The 23044-nt window shown below is 39.3% G+C and overlaps 1 protein-coding gene across 1 annotated transcript in view; it reads right to left on the bottom strand.

Moving 5' to 3' along the window:
- Positions 1-23044, bottom strand: part of LOC309623509 (uncharacterized protein) — a gene marked incomplete at its 5' end in the record, with an annotated part of 39669 nt that overhangs the window by 14060 nt on the left and 2565 nt on the right. The window contains 2 exons of the mRNA XM_082380454.1: positions 893-937; positions 1875-2093. Of these exons, the coding sequence (XP_082236580.1) occupies positions 893-937; positions 1875-2093 (264 nt within the window). The remainder of the gene's footprint in view (positions 1-892; positions 938-1874; positions 2094-23044) is intronic.

Consider the following 23044-nt stretch of genomic DNA (forward strand, 5'->3'; position numbering starts at 1 on the left):
TACACAACTCAAACTGACCCATCAAAAATTTCATCTTCTCATCACCCTTAAGCCAAAACTAGGGTAGCAGTAATACAATTCTCCTGTCAAGCTTCACTGCCACTGCAATGTTGTTCCATAGGACATTTCCAGACATTTAAAAACTGACCTGGCCACAACCCCATAAAAGTCTACAGATCATACAGAAGTGTGCTGGGATTATATAACTACGCAGAAGACAAGTCACTAGGACATCGTTTTCACAACAAGCAGCAAACCTGCAGCAGAGGAAACTCCCAACAGGAGAACGAGGCGCACACCCCTCCCTCTGGGCATGCAAGGGCAGGACTGACACCCAAGGTGCTCTTCTCTCAATCTCAGCAGTGGTGCCTTTCACAGAGCAACTATGCGGTCTCCCAAGACCACTGGGAAGGAGAATCTGATACTGACAGTATTAGCTTGCCATGAGGCCATAAGAAAGGGAATGTGTGTGGCCTTGGTGAGAGAGCAGAAGTTTGGGAGATGTTGCTTTATATTGGCTTTCAGATCAGGAATTTGTACATACGGCCTGCAAACAACATTTCTTGAAAACATATGAACATTCTTGAGTATGACAGCTCCATGTGAGGGGTCAGAAATGGCAGTCAAGTTCGTTTCCCTGGGTAACAGCTGATTTGCAGACTGGAGAACAGGCTTCCTTGTTCACAGACATAACCACAAGGCTGCCAGTTGTGTGCGAAATCCACACAATTACACGGTTGCATTGGGAGAGCGACCAGACAAGTTTTACATGGATTTATTTCAGAGAGGGAAATGCTTCTTGTAAGGCTCTGTCAGTTTAAAAAGCAAAAAGAATGACCACCCACCTTTCCCAATTCAACCCCTACATATCATAAATATGATAGCTACATACCTGCACCTGATTACATACATCACGAGCTTTGATGAATGGAAAGCCCTTAAAAAGATATCAACAAAACGAAGTTAGATCTTCATGTAAATACATCACCAGTTAAATCCAGTTAATACAACTATTTAGTATTATGTACAGTATCCATACAGAATCGTGTATAAAAATAAATAAGCTCAAAAGAAGGACCTGGAGGGCTCTGCTACGGAGAAAACTGAACAGAATTCAGCCGACTGGCTTGGTGATAACTCTCTGAACAGCTGAGAGGCCCCTTCAGTTCATATGTTCAGGATGGTTGAGATTTCAGTCTCACTTCTTTAAATGGTGATATTAATCTTTCTCTAATTTACCACTCTGTGTGACGAGGATGGACCTGAGATTGTCTCACCAAGAAGATAGGAAACCACAGAGTTGTTAAACTCAAGTGCAAAGACTGGGGATTCAACAGTATAGTTTATGCAACAGCAATTCACATTACCGTTTGCAAAAAATTAGTTGGTTGTCCAATAGGGATTATAAACATCCATTTAACATGAGCTACTGAACAGATACTTTACACAGTAACTCCTTCAAGTACTATTTAAAATCAGTTCTCTTTGTTTTCTTAAGCAATTGTTAACCCCCAATTTCGTGAATACTACCAAGTAAGTCACGTGAAAATCATCTAGAGCAATCTATTTCACTTAGCAAGCCTAAAGCTATAACTCAACAATTTTATTTACTGTTCTATGACAAAAATTACTATGAACAGCTATCCCCTGGATAAGTAATCAGCTAAAGCTAGTTTGACTCACTAAATCTGATTTACTGAGTTAATAAGCCAGTTGATTTAGAATAGGTCTAATGCAGATTTCTCATCCATTCTGCATTAAACTACTTCCCATGCCTAAAATGTCTTTTTTCCCATTTGTACATATCCAAATTCCTACTTCTGTGCTGTAGGGCTTGGCTCAACTACACCTGCCTTTAGTGAAACTTTTCTCACCTGCACAATTGGAGATAATTTTAATCTCCTCATGACTCCCACGGGGTTACCTCTGTTGTGACACTTGAGAAACAACTTGAAACTCCCAATTACTTTCTGTTTTTCTTCCTTAGACGGCTCATTAGGCAGAAGCCATGTGTGAGTTATCTTCTTTCCTCTATAGAAAGCACCAGAGACCGCCCACGTAATGGAAGTTCCAAAATAAAGAATTCTGAACGACTGAAAAAGACAGGGAATGCAAACACATTACCTGTTGCTTTTTGCACGTTCTGCAGTACGCCACGGCAGGAAACCAGACACACCAGGTGGTAGAGGTTCAGGACCATAACATTCTTTACCAGCAGAGTGTTTCCTTCCATTACTTACAGGTTTCTTTGTGGCCAATCCTATGTTTGACAAAGCACAAAAGAAGGAATCAAGATGCACCAAAGGTCTACAGAGCAACTCTCAAAAGTGTACAGTTTGAAAGGAATCAAACAGGCACTGGACAATGATGCCAAGGCCATTAAAAAAAGGATCGTTTTGTAAAAAGGGTTTACATAAGCCAGCATTTTTAAAAAATATAAGTTCTCTACAGTAACAAGTTATTTTAACTAAAACAAAAGTATTGAGATGTGCAGAAATGGAAAAATAAATTTAAAAATCCCAAAGTATGATCCATTTTATGTATCATGCAGAAACACTCAAGTTTATTGAATCTTAGAACACCTTTGGCATTTCTGAATCTCAAGGATAGTGAAACACAGGTACACCCATGACTTCTGCCAAACAGAATCTTCAGAATTAGACCAAAATTTCAATTTAAGATGAATTTTTCTATGTAAAAACAATAAAAGTTATAAGACTGCAAGTTGCTGGGTGGTAGGTGAGTCAATGTTACTCTCCTATAAGCCTGTCAACCTTCACTGCTCCTTTGATTTCATATAGAAAACACACAAAAAAACAAATGAAACCCACTGGATAAAAGAGTGAAATGTGGAGACTTATCCTATATTTCAGTAGTAAAGAGGCAAGTATCTTTATATGAAATATTTGGTTGCAAAAACTAGACCTACGTGTTAATATTTTATTTAGAACAAGCCATATATTAAAATTCACATTTAATATTTAATTTGAATTTACTGAAAACAAACATCATAGGTTAAAATGGTTATATTTATCACTCAAATCTATTATATTTCATGTTATTTTATTTATTTATTTTAACAGATCTTTATTGGAGTATAATTGCTTCACAATTCTGCGTTAGGTTCTGTTGCACAACAAAGCGAATCAGCCATATGCATACACATGTCCCCATATCCCCTCCCTCTTGAGCCTCCCTCCCACCCTCCCTATCCCACCCCTCTAGGTCATCGCAAAGCACCGAGCTGATCTCCCTGTGCTATGCTGCTGCTTTCTACATTTTAGCAGCATTAGGATGGAGTGTAAAATAGAGTGTATGTGGTAATATAGGATAAATATTTCATAGAGTGTAGCTTATTGATAATCACCACATGATCCTGTGTGATTTAACATGCCTCTTAAAAATATATAGGAGCTCAGTTCATTTTGTGCTATTTTATTTTGTTTTTTAACTTAATTACCCTCGAAAAAAAATGTCTGTATGCATGTGGTTTGTATGTGTATACCCTTCCTTTACTTTCAGAAATTAATGCAAATACATTTGTATTAAAAATTTTTTTAATTATACTTTCTGTGTTAGGAGATAAAAAAAAATTTCTAATAAAAGTTCCCATCTTTTTTAGGCATACATAACTACAATATAAATGTGACACAATTCACACCGTTATCTTACCCCTATACTCACCTGGATCTAAGTATATACCCAGCTATTGATTTGGCTTACCTCTGTGTCTCCAAATAACTGAGGCAAATACAAAAAATAGACCAAGAAATAAAATTACTCTTAAATTACCTCAATGAGCTTGTATACTTCAGTTACATTTCCACTTTGTTTAATCACGCTAAATAAAAAAAAAATTTTTTTAATTGTATTCTCATTCCATGATACCGTATTATATACCACCAGGTACTAATATTACAGAATTCCTAATATGTTTTACATAGACATGTTTTATTTATATATGTTTCCATTTCTAATATTATAGCAAAAGGCAACTTAGCTATTTTAAGAATGCTTTACATATCATATAAATTTTTAATAACAATAAGTAATTAGTGTGATACCACAAATCTTAACTTCTTTGTATGTACTATTTCATTATTAAAATATCACTGTCTTGAAATAACAATTGGCAGACAATTCATAAGCTTTTTTTTTGACTTCATAAACACTCTTAACAACTTCTATTTAATACACTATTGTCCAAGCAAGTTCATTAATGGAGAATCAAAAACATACATCTTTAAGTAGAAAAAGAAAAGTTGTATTTATGAAGATGTTTACAATAGTTTATTTTAGGTTATTTCCAATTTTTCACCAATTTAAAAAATGGACCAACTCAATGAAACCTTCTGAATCCAATGTTAAAAAGTATAACTATGAATCATAAAATTGAAATTTAGTATGAAAAGATAAGAATGGCAAATTATATTGAAGCTATGTGGAATTATGTTTATAGACAACAGGAAGAGAAAATAAAAATGTAAACAATGGGAGGAACCAAGATGGCAGAGTAGAAGGATGTGCTCTCACTCCCTCTGCGAGAACACCGGAATCACAACTAGCTGCTGGACGGTATTCGACAGGAAGACACTGGAACACACCAAAAAGGATACCCCGCATCCAAAGACAAAGGAGAAGCCACAATGAGACGGTAGGAGGGGCGCAATCAGAGTAAAATCAAATCCCATAACTGGTGGGTGGGTGACTCACAGACTGGCGAACACTTATACCACAGAAGTCCACCCACTGGAGTGAAGGTTCTGAGCCCCACGTCGGGCTTCCCAACCTGGGGGTCCGGCAACAGGAGGAGGAATTCATAGAGAATCAGACTTTGAAACCTAGTGGGAATAGATTGCGGGACTTCGACGGGATTGGGGGAAACAGAGACCCCACTATTGGAGGGCACACACAAAATAGTGTGCGCATCGGGACCCAGGGGAAGGAGCGGTGACCCCGGGGGAGACTGGACTAGACCTACCTGCTAGTGTTGGGGGGTCTCCTGCAGAGGCAGGGGGTGGCTCTGTTTCACCATGGGGATGGTGACACTGGCAGCGGAAGTTCTGGGAAGTACTCCTTGGCGTGAGCCCTCCCAGAATCTGTTATTAGCCCCACCAAAGAGCCCAGGTAGGCTCCAGTGTTGGGTTTCCTCAGGCAAAACAACCAACAGGGAGGGAACCCAGCCCCACCCATCAACAGTCAAGTGGATTAAAGTTTTACTGAGCTCTGACCACCACAGCAACAGTCAGCTCTACCCACCATCAGATCCTCCCATCAAGCCTCTTAGATAGACTCAACCACCAGAGGGCAGACAGCAGAAGCAAGAAAAACTATAATCCTGCACCCTGTGGAACAAAAACCACATTCACAGAAAGACAGACAAGATGAAAAGGCAGAGGGCTATATACCAGATGAAGGAACGAGATAAAACCCCAGAAAAACAACTAAATGAAGTGGAGATAGGCAACCTTCCAGAAGAAGAATTCAGAATAATGATAGTGAAGATGATCCAGGACCTCGGAATAAGAATGGAGGCAAAGATCGAGAAGTTGCAAGAAATGTTTAACAAAGACCTAGAAGAATTAAAGAACAAACAGAGATGAACAATACAATAACTGAAATGAAAACTACACTAGAAGGAATCAATAACAGAATAATTGAGGCAGAAGAACAGATAAGTGACCTGGAAGACAGAATGGTGAAATTCACTGCTGCGGAACACACTAAAGAAAAAAGAATGAAAAGAAATGAAGACAGCCTAAGAGACCTCTGGGACAACATTAAACGCAACAACATTCGCATCATAGGGGTCCCAGAAGGAGATGAGAGAGAGAAAGGACCAGAGAAAATATGTGAAGAGATTATACTCGAAAATTTCCCTAACATGGGAAAGGAAATAGCCACCCAAGTCCAGGAAGCGCAGAGAGTCCCATACAGGAAAAACCCAAGGAGAAACATGCCAAGACACATAGTGATCAAATTGGCAAAAATTAAAGACCAAGAAAAATTATTGAAAGCAGCAAGGGAAAAACGACAAATAACATACAAAGGAACTCCCATAACGTTAACAGCTGATTTCTCAGAAGAAACTCTACAAGCCAGAAGGGAGTGGCATGATATACTTAAAGTGATGAAAGGGAAGAACCTACAACCAAGATTACTCTACCCGGCAAGGATGTCATTCAGATTGGATGGAGAAATCAAAAGCTTTACAGACAAGCAAAAGCTAAGAGAATTCAGCACCACCAAACCAGCTCTACAACAAATGCTAAAGGAACTTCTCTAAGTGAGAAACACAAGACAAGAAAAGGACCTACAAAAACAAACCCAAAACAATTAAGAAAATGGTCATAGGAACATACATATCGATAATTACCATAAACGTGAATGGATTAAATGCTCCAACCAAAAGACACAGGCTTCCTGAATGGATAAAAAGACAAGACCCATATATATGCTGTCTACAAGAGACCCACTTCAGATCTAGGGACACATAAAGACTGAAAGTGAGGGGATGGAAAAAGATATTCCATGCAAATGGAAATCAAAAGAAAGCTGGAGTAGCTATACTCATATCAGATAAAATAGACTTTAAAATAAAGAATGTTACAAGAGACAAGGAAGGACACTACATAATGATCAAGGGATCAATCCAAGAAGAAGATATAACAATTATAAATATATATGCACCCAACATAGGAGCAACTCAATACGTAAGGCAACTGCTAACAGCTATAAAAGAGGAAATCGACAGTAACACAATAATAGTGGGGGACTTTAACACCTCACTTACACCAATGGACAGATCATCCAAAATGAAAATAAATAAGGAAACAGAAACTTTAAATGACACAATAGACCAGAAAGATTTAATTGATATTTATAGGACATTCCATCCAAAAACAGCAGATTACACGTTCTTCTCAAGTGCGCACGGAACATTCTCCAGGATAGATCACATCTTGGGTCACAAATCAAGCCTCAGTAAATTTAAGAAAATTGAAATCATATCAAGCATCTTTTCTGACCACAACCCTATGAGATTAGAAATGAAGTACAGGGAAAAAAACGTAAAAAAGACAAACACATGGAGGCTAAACAATACGTTACTAAATAACCAAGAGATCGCTGAAGAAATCAAAGAGGAAGTAAAAAAATACCTAGAGACAAATGACAATGAAAACACGACGACCCAAAACCTATGGGATGCAGCAAAAGCGGTTCTAAGAGGGAAGTTTATAGCTATACAAGCCTACCTCAAGAAACAAGAAAAATCTCAAGTAAACAATCTAACCTTACACCTAAAGGAACTAGAGAAAGAAGAACAAACAGAACCCAAAGTTAGCAGAAGGAAAGAAATCATAAAGATCAGAGCAGAAATAAATGAAATAGAAACAAAGAAAACAATAGCAAAGATCAATAAAACTAAAAGTTGGTTCTTTGAGAAGATAAACAAAATTGATAAGCCATTAGCCAGACTCATCAAGAAAAAGAGGGAGAGGACTCAAATCAATAAAATCAGAAATGAAAAAGGAGAGGTTACAACAGACACTGCAGAAATACAAAGCATCCTAAGAGACTACTACAAGCAACTTTATGCCAATAAAATGGACAACCTGGAAGAAATGGACAAATTCTTAGAAAGGTATAACCTTCCAAGACTGAACCAGGAAGAAACAGAAAATATGAACAGACCAATCACAAGCAATGAAATTGAAACTGTGATTAAAAATCTTCCAACAAACAAAAGTCCAGGACCAGATGGCTTCACAGGTGAATTCTAACAAACATTTAGAGAAGAGCTAACACCCATCCTTCTCAAACTCTTCCAAAAAATTGCAGAGGAAGGAACACTCCCAAACTCATTCTATGAGGCCACCATCACCCTGATCCCAAAACCAGACAAAGACACTACAAAAAAAGAAAATTACAGACCAATATCACTGATGAATATAGATGCAAAAATCCTCAACAAAATACGAGCAAACAGAATCCAACAACACGTTAAAAGGATCATACACCACGATCAAGTGGGATTTATCCCAGGGATGCAAGGATTCTTCAATGTACGCAAATCAATCAATGTGATACACCATCTTAACAAATTGAAGGATAAAAACCATATGATCATCTCAATAGATGCAGAAAAAGCTTTTGACAAAATTCAACACCCATTTCTGATAAAAACTCCCCAGAAAGTGGGCAGAGAGGGAACCTACCTCAACATAATAAAGGCCATATACGACAAACCCACGGCAAACATCATTCTCAACAGTGAAAAACTGAAAGCATTTCCTCTAAGATCGGGAACGAGACAAGGATGTCCGCTCTCACCACTATTATTCAACATAGTTCTGGAAGTCCTAGCCACGGCAATCAGAGAAGAAAAAGAAATAAAAGGAATACAAATTGGAAAAGAAGAAGTAAAACTGTCACTCTTTGCAGATGACATGATATTATACATAGGGAATCCTAAAGATGCCACCAGGAAACTACTAGAGCTAATCAATGAATTTGGTAAAGTTGCAGGATACAAAATTAGTGCACAGAAATCTCTTGCATTCCTATACACTAATGATGAAAAATCTGAAAGAGCAATTATGGAAACACTCCCATTTACCATTGCAACAAAAAGAATAAAATACCTAGGAATAAACCTACCTAGGGAGACAAAAGACCTGTATGCAGAAAACTAGAAGACACTCATGAAAGAAATTAAAGATGATACCAACAGGTGGAGAGATATACCAAATTCTTGGATTGGAAGAATCAATATTGTGAAAATGACTATACTACCCAAAGCAATCTACAGATTCAATGCAATCCCTATCAAATTACCAATGGCATTTTTTATAGAACTAGAACAAATCATCTTAAAATTTGTATGGAGACCAAAAGACCCCGAAGAGCCAAAGCAGTCTTGAGGGAAAAAAATGGAGCTGGAGGAATCAGACTCCCTGACTTCAGACTATACTACAAAGCTACAGTAATCAAGACAATATGGTACTGGCACAAAAACAGAAACATAGATCAATGGAACAAGATAGAAAGCCCAGAGATAAACCCACGCACCTATGGTCAACTAATCTATGACAAAGGAGGCAAAGATATACAATGAAGAAAAGACAGTCTCTTCAATAAGTGGTGCTGGGAAAACTGGACAGCTACATGTAAAAGAATGAAATTAGAATACTCCCTAACACCGTACACAAAAATAAACTCAAAATGGATTCAAGACCTAAATGTAAGACTGGACACTATAAAACTCTGAGAGGGAAACATAGGAAGAACACTCTTTGACATAAATCACAGCAAGATCTTTTTTGATCCACCTCCTAGAGTAATGGAAATAAAAACAAAAATAAACAAATGGGACCTAATGAAACTTCAAAGCTTTTGCACAGCAAAGGAAACCATAAACAAGATGAAAAGACAACCCTCAGGATGGGAGAAAATATTTGCAAATGAATCAACGGACAAAGGATTAATCTCCAAAATATATAAACAGCTCATTCAGCTCAATATCAAAGAAACAAACAACCCAATCCAAAAATGGGCAGAAGACCTAAACATACATTTCTCCAAAGAAGACATACAGATGGCCAAGAAGCACATGAAAAGGTGCTCAACATCACTAATTATTAGAGAAATGCAAATCAAAACTACAATGAGGTATCATCTCACACCAGTTAGAATGGGCATCATCAGAAAATCTACAAACAACAAATGCTGGAGAGGGTGTGGAGAAAAGGGAACCCTCTTGCACTGTTGGTGGGAATGTAAATTGATACAGCCACTATGGAGAACAATATGGAGGTTCCTTAAAAAACTAAAAATAGAATTACCATATGACCCAGCAATCCCACTACTGGGCATATACCCAGAGAAAACCGTAATTCAAAAAGACACATGCACCCCAATGTTCACTGCAGCACTATTTACAATAGCCAGGTCATGGAAGCAACCTAAATGCCCATCAACAGACGAATGGATAAAGAAGTTGTGGTACATATATACAATGGAATATTACTCAGCCATAAAAAGGAACGAAATTGAGTCGTTTGTTGAGACGTGGATGGATCTAGAGACTGTCATACAGAGTGAAGTAAGTCAGAAAGAGAAAAACAAATATCGTATATTAACGCATGTATGTGGAGCCTAGAAAAATGGTACAGATGAACCGGGTTGCAGGGCAGAAGTTGAGACACAGACGCAGAGAACAAACGTATGGACACCAAGGGGGGAAAACCTCGGTGGGGTGGGGATGGTGGTGTGCTGAATTGGGCGATTGGGATTGACATGTATACACTGATGTGTATAAAATTGATGACTGATAATAAAAAAAAAAAAGAATAAAAAAAAAAGAAAGCCTGTGGGTGAGATTTTAATTTTTTAAAGTAATATTTATATTACATTAATTAATTTATTTAAAAATACATTGATGTTCTCATCAAAAGGAAAAAATTTTTCTTTTTCTTTAATTTTTGTATCTACATATAGTGATGGATGTTCACTAAGCTTATTGTGATAATCATTTCACGATGTATGTAAATCAAATCATTATGCTGTACACTTTAAACTTATACAGTGCTGTATGTCAATTATATCTCAATAAAACTGAAAAGAGGGCTTCCCTGGTGGCACAGTGGTTGAGAATTTGCCTGCCAATGCAGGGGACACGGGTTAGAACCCTGGTCTGGGAAGATCCCACATGCCGCGGAGCAGCTGGGCCCTTGAGCCACAACTACTGAGCCTGCGCGTCTGGAGCCTGTGCTCCGCGACAAGAGAGGCCGCGATAATGAGAGGCCCACGCACCGCGATGAAGAGGGGCCCCCACTTGCCGCAACTAGAGAAAGCCCTCGCACAGAAACGAAGACCCAACACAGCCAAAAATAAATAAATAAACCCAAAGTTAAAAAAAAAAAAAACTGAAAAGAAAAAAGTAACAGTACTATTGATGGCTATAAATAAATATGGAAAAATAATCAATTTTTCTAGTCTTTCCTATAAAATTTATGGAAAAGTTTAAACGTAGACTGCCTAGCAGGACCATCATATAACTGGTGCCCTCTACATAACTGGTTTAAATATTTTGGAAAACAATTTGATTATTTTTATTAAAAGCCAAAAAATGCCTTTACCTTCCTATTCAATAATCTCATTTTGATAATTATTCATTAAAGGTATTAATCATAAAACACGGAAAGAAAATGCACAAAGCCTTGTACACACAAAGCTTGAAGCAAACTGAATGTTCAATATTGTTTGCTGGGACTTCCCTGGTGGTCCCGTGGTTAAGAGTCCACCTTCCAATGCAGGGGACGTGGGTTCGATCCCTGATCAGGGAACTAAGATCCCAGACACAGCAGGGCAACTAAGTCTGCATGCCGCAACTACTGAGGCTGCGCGCTCTGGAACCCCTGTGCCACAACTAGAGAGAAGCCCATGCGCTGCAAAGAAAGATCCCGCGTGCCTCTACTAAAACCCAACGCAGCCAAAAATAAATAAATAAAATAAATAAATAAATAGAATGGTTTCTGTTAAAAAAAAAAAAAAGATGGAGCAGTTTGTGTCACGGCTGCAGTCTGGTCATCAGGCAGTCAGCTTTTTTTTTTTTTTTTAATAATATTGTTTGCTCATTCATTTACTCATTCAGCATTTTTCCCCCCAAGTGCCTACTAGGTTCCAAGCACTAGGGGTAAAACAGGGAAAAAAAGAAAGTCCCTTCCCTCACAGAACTTACATTTCTGTGGGGGAGACAGAAAATAAATAAAGAAGCATAGTAGATCCATGTATATAAATACACATGTATAGCATGTTAGATGGAGAAAACTAAAACAGCGAGGAGGGCAGGGAGTACGGAGAGGAGCAGGGATGGCTTCAGGGTGGTGACATCGGGGACTTGAAGGAAGTGAGGAATCAAGCCTGGAAGCTCTGTGGCAGAAGACTGTGCCCATCAGAAGGGGCAGGTCTTGACGTGGGAGCATGCTTGGCATGACTGAAGAACAGCAAGTAGGTCAGTGCAGCTGGGGCAGCCTGAGCTAGAGGGCGAGTAGCAGGCAAGGGCAGAGTTGGAGAGGACCAAATCTCTTAGAGGAGTTACAGGCCATGAGAAGAAACTGGCTTTTACTCTGAGTGAGACTGGAGGGTTCTGAGCAAGAAGGTGACATAATTATGATCTAGCTTTTAAAAGGATGGTGGGGGAGAAAGTGGAGAGCAGTCAGGAAACTACTGAAATAATACAGGCAAGAAACGATGGTGGGTTGGGTCAGCATGGTGATGACAGGGGTGATGAAAGCGGTTGGATTCTGGACAGAATCTGAAGGCAGATCTGACAGGATTTATTAACTACAGTGTAATTGAATGTGATGTGTAAGACAGAGGAATTAAGGAGGACTCCAACATTTGGTCTGAGTAACAGGAAGGATGGAGCTGCCACCTACTGAGATGGGGAACATGTGGGAAGAGCAGGTTTGGGGGTAGAAATTAGAAGCGTGTTCTTGAATGTGTAAGATTTTAGATGCCCTTTATTAAAAAAAATTTTTTTTCCTTTATGGTTTGTTATAGGATATTGAATATAGTTCCCTGTGCTATACAGTTGGACTTTGTTGTTTATCTATTTTATATATAGTAGTGTGTTTTCAGGGCAGAAGTTGAGACACAGATGTAGAGAATGGACATATGGACACCAAGGGGGGAAAACTGCGGTGAGATGGGGATGGTGGTGTGCTGAATTGGGTATTGGGATTGACATGTATACACTGATGTGTATAAAATTGATGCCTAATAAGAACCTGCAGTATAAAAAAACAAACAAAACAACTAATACTAAACTTTCATTGGGTTATTTGTATGGAAATATGTTAATATAAATGTTTCAGACATTACATGAAATTTCTAAAAATCTTATATTTGTATTTGTATGGAAATATGTATGGAAATATGTTAATATAAATGTTTCAGACATTACATGAAATTTCTAAAAATCTTATATGTTCTGGTATAATGTTATAAGTAATAATCCTAGTTATTACTTTAAAATGTATATCTCAGAAATAACTAATTCTCTTGTCAACTGCATTATTATGAACTTTCATCAAATCTTTAACCGTGGTCATTTTTAAGTCTTTTGTCATTTACAGACAGTTCTGGGTGTACTCTGATGATTTTGCAAATATGTTCCTATAAAAGGGTTTCATCTTCAAGAAATTCATGGAAAAGACTCTGACAAGTACAGGTTTCTGGTAACTGACTGTACTGCTGAACTGAATGAATAAGCATTTTCAGAACTCTAATGAAAAACTGATGAACTCATAAAAGTGCTAACAAAAGATCAAGATGAAAAAAAAATTAATTACATGGGACTGAGTGAGCTGATGAGGATGAGTATAATTTTTGTGACTTTCTGTCTGAATTTAAAAAAAAAAAAAAATCCCAGAAGGACTCAGAGGCAAAGAATATACAAATCAATTTTCACTGCAAAGTAAAGGAGCTGTTACAGTGGAGGATTACTGGACTGAATGTCAATATTATGACATAGTATGAGTGTGTTTCATGTTTGGTAATTGCAATCATTGTTGCTTTTGTTGTGGTCATCCATGTACAAAAAAAAAAAAAAAAGAGGTAAAGTTAGATAATATTGTGTATGGTGAAATAATGATTAAAAAACTATTCTCATACTCCTCTCTGCAATTTTGGAGTTAAAATGCTGTAAGAGATACTTAACACTTAATATGTAAGTTTAGTTATCTTCTCATTATACAAATAAAATAGGTAATAAAGGGGGAATCCCAAACTATTATACCAGCCAGTATGCCTCCACGTACAAGTATCCCAAACCAGAAGTGACCAGAAGTGGATGACGTCAGGTGGAATTTGGGAATAGGAGAAAGGTACAGGGGAACATAATGTTGACCTCATATTTCCCCACTCCTGTTTATAACAGAAATTCTCTAAAGAATTGCTAATACTCACAACTTGTACTTCCACCCATCCCACTCTCTCTTGAACCAATTAATCAAACTTTCAACTCAACCACCTGAATAAACTGCTCTTGTCATGGTCCCCAGTGATGCTGTGTGGCTGAACCGCACTGAATCCATTTTGTCAGCCCCGTCTTAGGCCCACAGTCCTACCCCTCCCCTTTTTGCATGACTGAGCTATAGCCCACTCACAGGAATGCACCCAAGTCATGCAAGTTTCCTATCAACTTTTACCCTTGCCTCCATCTGATATGAAACCTGGAAGACTGCATTTTGCTGACACAGATGGTTAATGATCGTGAGACCCCCAGTGGGAAGAAAAACCCTGGGTTCCTATCAGTGCGGACATGCTTCCCACTTGGTAGTCAGATTCTGTTTTTAGCTTTGGCCCCTTTAAGTCCCCCTGTACCCCTTTTGTTGGCACAGACTGCAGCTGTGTATGCCTCTGGATCCTCATCTGCAGGATTATTTTCCTTTGAAGTATCAAAGGAAATGAAGATTTTCCTTTAATGAACATCAATTGGTAATAAACCATGTGCTTTTGTTTACTTGAAAATGTCTTTATTTTGTCCTTGATCTTATAAATTAGTGTTACTGGGTACACAATTGTGAGATGACAGTTATTGTCTCTCAGCACTTGGAGAGATTATTCTGTCTTCCAGCTTCCCTTGTGTGTTCATAAGTTTGTCGTCAGTCAATTACTGTTCCTTTGTAAGTAAGCTGACATTTATTTGTCTCATGTTATGGGTTGAATTGTATTCCTCAGAAAGATAGGTTAAAGCCCTAATCCCCAGTGCCTAAGAACATGACCTTATTTTGAAAGAGCGTCACTGTGGACACCATTAGTTAAGATAAGGCCGTACTGGAAAAGGGTGGGCCCTTAATCCAATATAACTGGGTGCCTTATCAGAAGAGGAAGAGAGACACAGACACTCAAAAGGGGAATGCCATGTGATGGGGAGGCAGGCACTGAAGCGCTGCAGATGCAAGCTAAGGAATGCCAAGGACTGCCGCAAATCACCAGAAACTAGGGAGGGGAGGGAAGGGTTCTCCCCTCTCCTTCACAGGGACCAAGACCCTGATGACAACCTGGAGTTTGGATTTCCAGCCTCTAGAACTGTGAGACTATATAAATTCCTGTGATGTTAAGCCATTCAGTTTCTGGCACTTTGTTACAGCAGACCTGGGAAACTAATGCAACTGACTTTTAGATGTGTTGCCTTTTATGTTCTCGGTTTCACTACACTGTATCTAGATTGGATTTCTTTTTACTGGTCCTGTTCTTAGTGATTCCTCATCTACAGATTTATGTCTCTTATTGGTTTGGAAAGTCCTCACCCATTATATGAACCCATTATATGAACAGATGCTTACCTCCTTTCTCTAGATTCTCCTTAAGGGACTCTAAGTAGATCTAAAGTAGGAGACTGCCTTTTCTATCCTCCCTGTCTTTATTTATTTGTTTATACATTTATTTATTTCATTTATTTATTTTTGGCTGCGTTGGGTCTTCGTTGCTGCGCATGGGTTTTCTCTAGTTGCAGCGAGCAGGGGCTACTCTTTGTTGCGGTGCGTGGGCTTCTCATTGCGGCGGCGTCTCTTGCTGCAGAGCACAGGCTATAGGCACGCGGGCTTCAGTAGTTGTGGCACGCGGGCTCAGTAGTTGTGGCTCACGGCCTTAGTTGCTCCTCACCATGTGGGATCTTCCTGGACCAGGGCTGGAACCCGTGTCCCCTACATTGGCAGGCAGGTTCTTAACCACTGCACCACCAGGGCAGTCCCTGTTAAGTTTTTAAATATCAGTTAATTGTTTTAGAAGTTTGTGGCAGATTGATAGTCGTCTCTCAATAGTCATTTTCTCCTTATTTTAGTAATATAACTTCTTAATTTTAACTGGGTACATGACCATCCACAATAAAGTCTATATTTCCAATTTGCCCTTCAGCAAGGAATGACCATGAACTAAGCTCTTACCATGGGATATAAAAGGAAGTGGTGTGCACAATTTTTTAGGAAGTTTTCTTAAAGGGAAAGGCATGTCTTTTTCCTTCCCTTTTTTCTTCCTTTCCTCTACTCCATGAAAGGAGTATACTTTCCCGCACCATTATGTTGGACCTGGCTGTGTGACTTGCTTTGGTTAATGAAGTGCGAGCACACAGGACATGTGACACACCTGAGCAGAGCCTTCAAGTGATTCTGTGGCTTAGCCTCTTGTGTGCTTGTTTTCCATCATGAGGAAAATACAACCCAGGTGACTACTGCTCCTTTAGTCTGGTTCCTTGAATGGGAGATGTGTGGAACTGATTCGTACCTCGAGCATAGCACAGCAGCTGACTGCCCCTCCCTCCAGCTGTCAAATCCCAACTAACTTAGAAATAAATATTTGCTGTTTATAAGCCACTGAGTCTTTGAGGGCAATTCCTTTACTTTCTTGCAGGTCAGCAATTTGTTAAAAATTATTATTTTTTTTGAACTTATTCATGATTTAGTTTCCACTGTCCAGCTATTATGAATAATGCTGCTATAATATTCATATACAAAAGTTTGTGGTTTTGTGTGGATATTTTAAATTCTTTTAGGTATATAGCTAGGAGTAGAATCGCTGGGTCTTATGGTAACTCTATATTTAACATTTCAAGGAACTGTCAGACTGTTTTACAAAGTGACTACACCATTTTACATTTCCACCAGGTGTGTATGAGGGTTCTGATTTCTCTAAATCCTCACTAACAGTTACACTCTCTTTGATTATGGCCATCCTAGTGGGTGTGGTTTCTCACTGTGGTTTCGATTTGCATTTCCCTAATGACTGATGATGTTGAGCATCTTTTCATGTACTTATTGGCTATTTATATATCTTCTCTGGAGAAATATCTATTCAAATCCTGTACCCATTTTTTAATGGGTTGTCTTTTTATTGTTGAGTTGTAAGAACTATTTACATATTCTGGATATAATATCAGATATGTGGTTGCAAATTTTTTTCCCATTCTGTGTATTGTCTTCTCACTTTCCTGGTGGTGTCTGAATTAGTCTACTAGGGCTGCCATAACAAAATACCACAGACTGTATATGACCTCATTTAACCATAACCAGCTCTTTAAAAGCCCTGTCTCCAAATATAGTCACATTGTGGGGTAGGGCTTCCACACATAAATTTTGGGAGAACGCAGCTCAGTCCAAAACATTCTGCCCTCTGGATACCCAAAATTCTTGTCCTTCTCACAGGTAAACACATTCACTCACATCCCAAAGTCTTAACCCATTCCAGCATCAACTCTAAGTGCAAAGTCTCACCTGAATATCATCAGGTATGGTTGAGACTTGAGATATGATTCACTCGAAGGCAAAATTCCTTGCCATCTGTGAGCCTGCGACATCAGACAAGTTATGTGGTTCCAAAATACACTGGTGAGACAGGCATAGAGAGATATTCTATCCTAAAAGAGAGAAATCAGGAAGAAGAAAGGGAAATGGGTCCAAAGCGAGTACAAAACCCAGCAAGGAACATTTCATTAGATTTTAAGGCTCAAGAGTAATCCTTTTGGGCTCAATGCTCTGCCCTCCAGGCCCACTGGGGTGGCAACCTCATCCCCTTGGCCCTGGGTGGCAGCTCCACCCCCTCAGCCCTGGGCATCAGCTTTATTCCCGAGGCACTGGTTGGTAGCAGGCTCCACTGAAACCAAGGAGACAGTTTGCCCCCCAGACCTGTACTCTCTGGGCTGATGGCTGGAGTAGCAGCCCTGTTGATCTCTGAATCACTTTTGGTGTCATTTCTCACTTTTCTTGAAGGGTGATGTGAATTGGCAGCCAGATAGCTCTATTGTCCTGTCCTGTAGACTCCCAGAAGTCTGACAGTATTCCTCCATTTTGTTGTCTCTATGCCCCTTAGTCCAGACTGGCAGTGTTTCTACTGGTATAATCTTATTTCTATTCCTGGTTACTTATGAGATGACTGATTAAATCCATGAGTTGCACCCATGACCTCTTTATCAAATGACTGTCCAGCTACACCCTGGATGTATTCTCCAGAACATACTTCTTCTTTTTTTGTAATATGGATAGTAATTGGGTTCTACACCTAATTCCAACACGTGAGGAGTTGGGGTGGTTTCCCAACATCACCAAGGAGCAAGTCTCTGGGTACCAGCTGGGTGTCCTGCATCTCAGCTCAATTCTGACACTATCTACCCAGAGACAGCATCAGGTTCTGCAGGTTAAGTGCTCAGTCCCACAAGACTGCTGTACACCCCTCTTGCCCTCTCAGGATGCCAGGTGCAAGCCAGGTTGTTACCTGTGCTTCTGACCATCTGGCCACAAACTGGAGGTTCCAACAATCTCTCCCAACTCAGGATGCCAATTGAAAGCCCAGGTTGTGAACTGTACTTCTGACTGATGGCTATAAATCAAAGGTTCTTATGACCCCCTTCTTGGGTTTGATTAATTTCCCAGAGTGGCTCATAGAACTTAGAGAAACATTTTTACATACTGGATGACTGGTTTGTTATAAAAGGATATTATAAAAGGAAGAGCCAGATGGAAGAGATGCATAGGGCAAGGTATGGGCAAAGGGCGCAGAGCTTCCACGCCCTCTCCTGGTGTGTCACTCTCCCCACTTATCCAGGTGTTCACCAACCGGAAGCTCTCTGAGCCTTGCCCTTTTGAGTGTTGTGGAGTCTTCATTACATAGACATGATTGATCAAATCACTGGTCATTGGCAACTGATTCAACCTCTAGCCTCTCTTCCCTCACTGGAGGTCAGGGGGTGGGACTGAAAGTTCCAATCCTGTATTCATGGTTGGGTTCTTTGCTGACCAGCCTCCATACTTAGGGCTTTCCAAAAGTCACCTCATTAACATAAATCCTGTTGTGGTAGAAAGGGGCTTGTTACAAATAACGAGACATCCATTTTACCTTTATGACTCTGAAAGTGATTTCAGGAACTGAGGAGTAGAGACCAAACATTATGACAAGAGAAGTTCCCATTGGTCTTATCCCTCAGGAAATTCCGAGGGTTTTGGGAGCTGTGAGTCAAGAACCTTGGATGAAGACCAAATATGAGATATATTTTGGTCATCTGAATGACCAAATGTATATTTCTTTTTTTTAATTGAAGTATAGTTGATGTATTGTATGATATGTACATGTTAGTTTCAGGTGTACAACACAGTGATTTGACATTTAAACATATTACAAAATGCTCACCAGTATATATTTCTTGCAAGTTACAATATTGCAGATAGGCTAAGAATTTTCCAAATCTTTAGGTTCTGGTTCCTTTCTGCTTAACAACTCCTTTAATTTATCTCTCACCTCCTGCATACTATAAGCAGTAAGAAGAAATCAGGCCGCACCACCAACACTTTGCTTAGAAATCTCTGCAGCTAAATATCACAGTTTATCACTTTTAATTTCTACCTTCCACAGAACACTAGGAAACAGTTTGGCCAAGTTCTCTGCCACTTTATAGTAAGGGTCACCTTTCCTCCAGTTTCCAGTAACACGCTCCTCATTTCTGAGATCTCACTACAGTCACCTTTTAACGTTTACATTTCTACCAAGAGTCTCTCTTCAAGGCAATCTAGGCTTTTCCTAACATGCACCTCAAAAATCTTCCCCTCCACTCATTACCCACTTCCAAAGCCCCTTCCACATTTTTAAGGTATTTGTTACAGTAGTACCCCACTTCTCAGTACCAAAATCTGTATTAGTCTGGTGAGGCTGCCGTAACAAAATATCACAGACTGGGCAGCATAAACAACAGAAATTTATTTTACACATTTCTGGAGGCCAGACATCCAAGATCAAGGTGTTGGCAGGTTTGGTTGGCCTGCAAATGGCCATCTGCCTTCCTCCAACCCCTGGCAACCACCCTTCTGCTTTCTGTCTCTATGAATTTTACTATTCTAGGTACCTCATATAAATGAAATCATACAATATACAGTCCTTTTGTGATTGCGTTATTTCATTTGGCATAATGTCTTCAAGGCTCACCATACTTTTTAAAGCTGAACATACAAAAGTTTTGTATATTCGATTTTGATGGAGTCCAATTTTAAAATTTTGTCACTTACGGTTTTGGCTTCAGAGCTAAGAAACTATTGCCTAATCCAAGGTCATGAAGGTTTACACCTGTTTTTTTCTAAGAGTATTATCGTTTTAGCATTTATATTTAGGTCTATGATCCATTTTGAATTAATTTTTTAAAAATTTAATTAATTTTGGCTGCGTTGGGTCTTCACTGCTGCGCGCGGGCTTTCTCTAGCTGCGGTGAGCGGGGGTACTCTTCGGTGCGGTGCGTGGGCTTCTCAATGCGGTGGCTTCTCTTGTTGCGGAGCACAGGCTCTAGGCACGCGGGCTTCAGTAGTTGTGGCACGCAGGCTCAGTAGTTGTGGCTCGTGGGCTCTAGAGCGCAGGCTCAATAGTTGTGGCACACAGGCTTAGTTGCTCCGTGGCATGTGGGGTCTTCCTGGACCATGGGTTGAACCCATGTCCCCTGCCTTGGCAGGCGGATTCTTAACCACTGCGCCACCAGGGAAGTTCCTTTAATTAATTTTTGCGTTTGTGAGGTAGGGGTCCAATTTCATTCTTTTGCATGTGGTTATACAACTGTCCCAGCACCCTTTGTTGAAAAGACTATTATTTTCCCAGTGAATCAACTGTCCATAAATGTGTGGGTTATTTCTGAAGTCTCAATTCTTTTCCATGATATATACGTCTATCATTATTCTGGTACAACACACTATCTTGATTATTGTAGTTTTGTAGTCAGTTTTGAAAGCAGGAAGAATGAGTGTTTTTTAACTTTTTTTTTTTTTCAAGATTCTTTTGGCTATTCTGAGTCCCTTGCATTGCCATGTGAATTTTAGAATCTGCTTGTCAATTTCTAGAAATAAAAAAAGGCAGCTGGGATTTTTGATAGGATTGCAAAGAATGTGCAGAACAAATGGAGAAGTACTGCTTATTTTAACGATATTAAGTCTTCTATTATTTCTTGATGACGATTTAGCTTAATTATAAACCCTGTACCTCATGTCTTCCTATCCTCTCAGTAAGCCTAATAATTCCTTGCTCCTCCACTGGGCACTTTTCCTACTTCTAACAGTACACTTTAGCAACCGCTTCTTATTCTACCAACTACACACATCGTCTCTTGAGTGCTTTTCCCGTTACCTCTACCTTTCCTATGTTTCACATCTTAAACTGTCAGCTGTATTTTTACCTTTATGTTGTCAACATTGGTATAATTTATAAACTCTGCTTTAACTACAGCAAGATTATAATTTATTAACAGGTTTGGTCTAAAAGTTGAACACCAGAAACCCGCCTTTTCTAAGCTTTTTATCATAGTAATTATTCAGTTGAATTCTCTCCCAGAACTCCTATCCTTCCATCCGAATCTAGCCTAGCTCTTGGGACTTCCCTTTACTACTGAATTAGATCTAGTGAATCCTGGATAGTGATGCTGTCAGAAACCTCATTTCTACCTCATCTTTAAATTTTGAAAAAAAGCCTATGTGGGAGTTTGACTTTATGAGTCTCTGCATATCTGAAAATGTTTTCATTTTGCTCTCTTAATGATAATTCAGCTAGGAATAGAGGTTTTTTTTTAATAAAAAAATTCTTAGAATTTGAAGTTCAAGAAATATTTCCCTCAGAAACTTGAAGGTCATTGTTATCTTCTCATATCTAGTGTTGCTGGTAGGAATTCTAATTGCAATGTGAGTCTTACTCTTTTACGGGTCACTTTTTTTTTTTTTTTGGCTGCGTCGGGTCTTAGTTGCGGCACTCGGGATCTTTCCTTTAGGTGTGCGGGCTTTTTTCTGTGGTGCGCGGGCTTCTCTCTAGTTGTGGTGTGCAGGTTTTCTCTCTCTCTGGTTGTGGTGCATGGGTTCCAGAGCGCGTGGGCTCTGTAGTTTGTGGCATGTGGGCTCTAGCTGAGGCACACCGGCTTAGTTGCTCCACAGCATGTGGGATCTTAGTTCCCTGACCAGGGATTGAACCTGCGTCCCCTGCGTTGGAAGGCAGATTCTTTACCACTGGACCACCAGGGAGGTCCCTATGGGTCACATTTTTCCTTTGGAAATTCAGGATTTTCTCTTTAGCTTTAGAGTTTTAACATTTCACAAAGTTGTTTTTGCTCTCCACTAATGGACATTTTCAGCTCTGGGAAATTTTGTTCCATTATTTTTGGGGTAATTTTCCATCTTTTATTTACTCTCTTTTCTTTTTCTCTTGTAATATTAGTCCTGTTGGATTGACTCTTTATTTTTCTTATATTTTCTCTTGCAATTTCCATCTCTTTGCGTATTTCTTCTATTCTCCTTAAAATTGCACGGACTTTACCTTTCAACACTTCCAGTGAATTTATAATTTTGGCATTTTCCTATTTCTAATTTCAAGACTTACTTTTTGTTCTTGGGTTGTTACTTATCTGAGTACATTATCCTTGTTTCATAGCTGTAATAAAAGTTTGTGAGCATATTTTTAAGTTCTCTGAAGTTTCTTTTTCCTCTGTGGTCACATTTTCTCCTTATCCTCTCCCTCCCTTCCCCAGCCCCAAGTTGGAGACTTCCCTTAAACACCTAACAGTCCCTGGTTGTCCGTTCATATTTAAGATGAAGTAGTTGGATGCTGATGACGCATCTTTAGAACTTGGGAGGGTCTTGCCAACTTGCACAACTTCACTCTAGGGTGAGTGGGTAGGAAACTGGCTATTGTGCCAGAATAAAGAATGTTTTACTCTTAGTCATTAAATGCTCCCCAGAGATGATGAAAAAGCTTGACTCTTAGCCTGGGATAAAATGCCTAGCTATTGTATCTGAGGTATAGGGAGGGTTCTGCTGTTCTACATAGAGACCTTTATTTAGTGTCCTTGTTTTCAGCCCTGCTTCTCACTCTTGCTCTGTCTTGTCAGTGTCTCCAAATTTCAATTTCTCTAAATCACTTCTGGCAGGTAGGCCTCCTTCTTCACCTACAGTACCCCACCCCCATGCCTATTCCACATTATGGTTTCTTCCATTTTGTTTAATCAGACCTCACTCACTTTGTGTGTAAATTT

This window comes from Balaenoptera borealis (genome assembly GCF_965194805.1).
Source record: "Balaenoptera borealis genome assembly, chromosome: 2".
In the NCBI taxonomy this organism is placed as follows: Eukaryota; Metazoa; Chordata; class Mammalia; order Artiodactyla; family Balaenopteridae; genus Balaenoptera; species Balaenoptera borealis.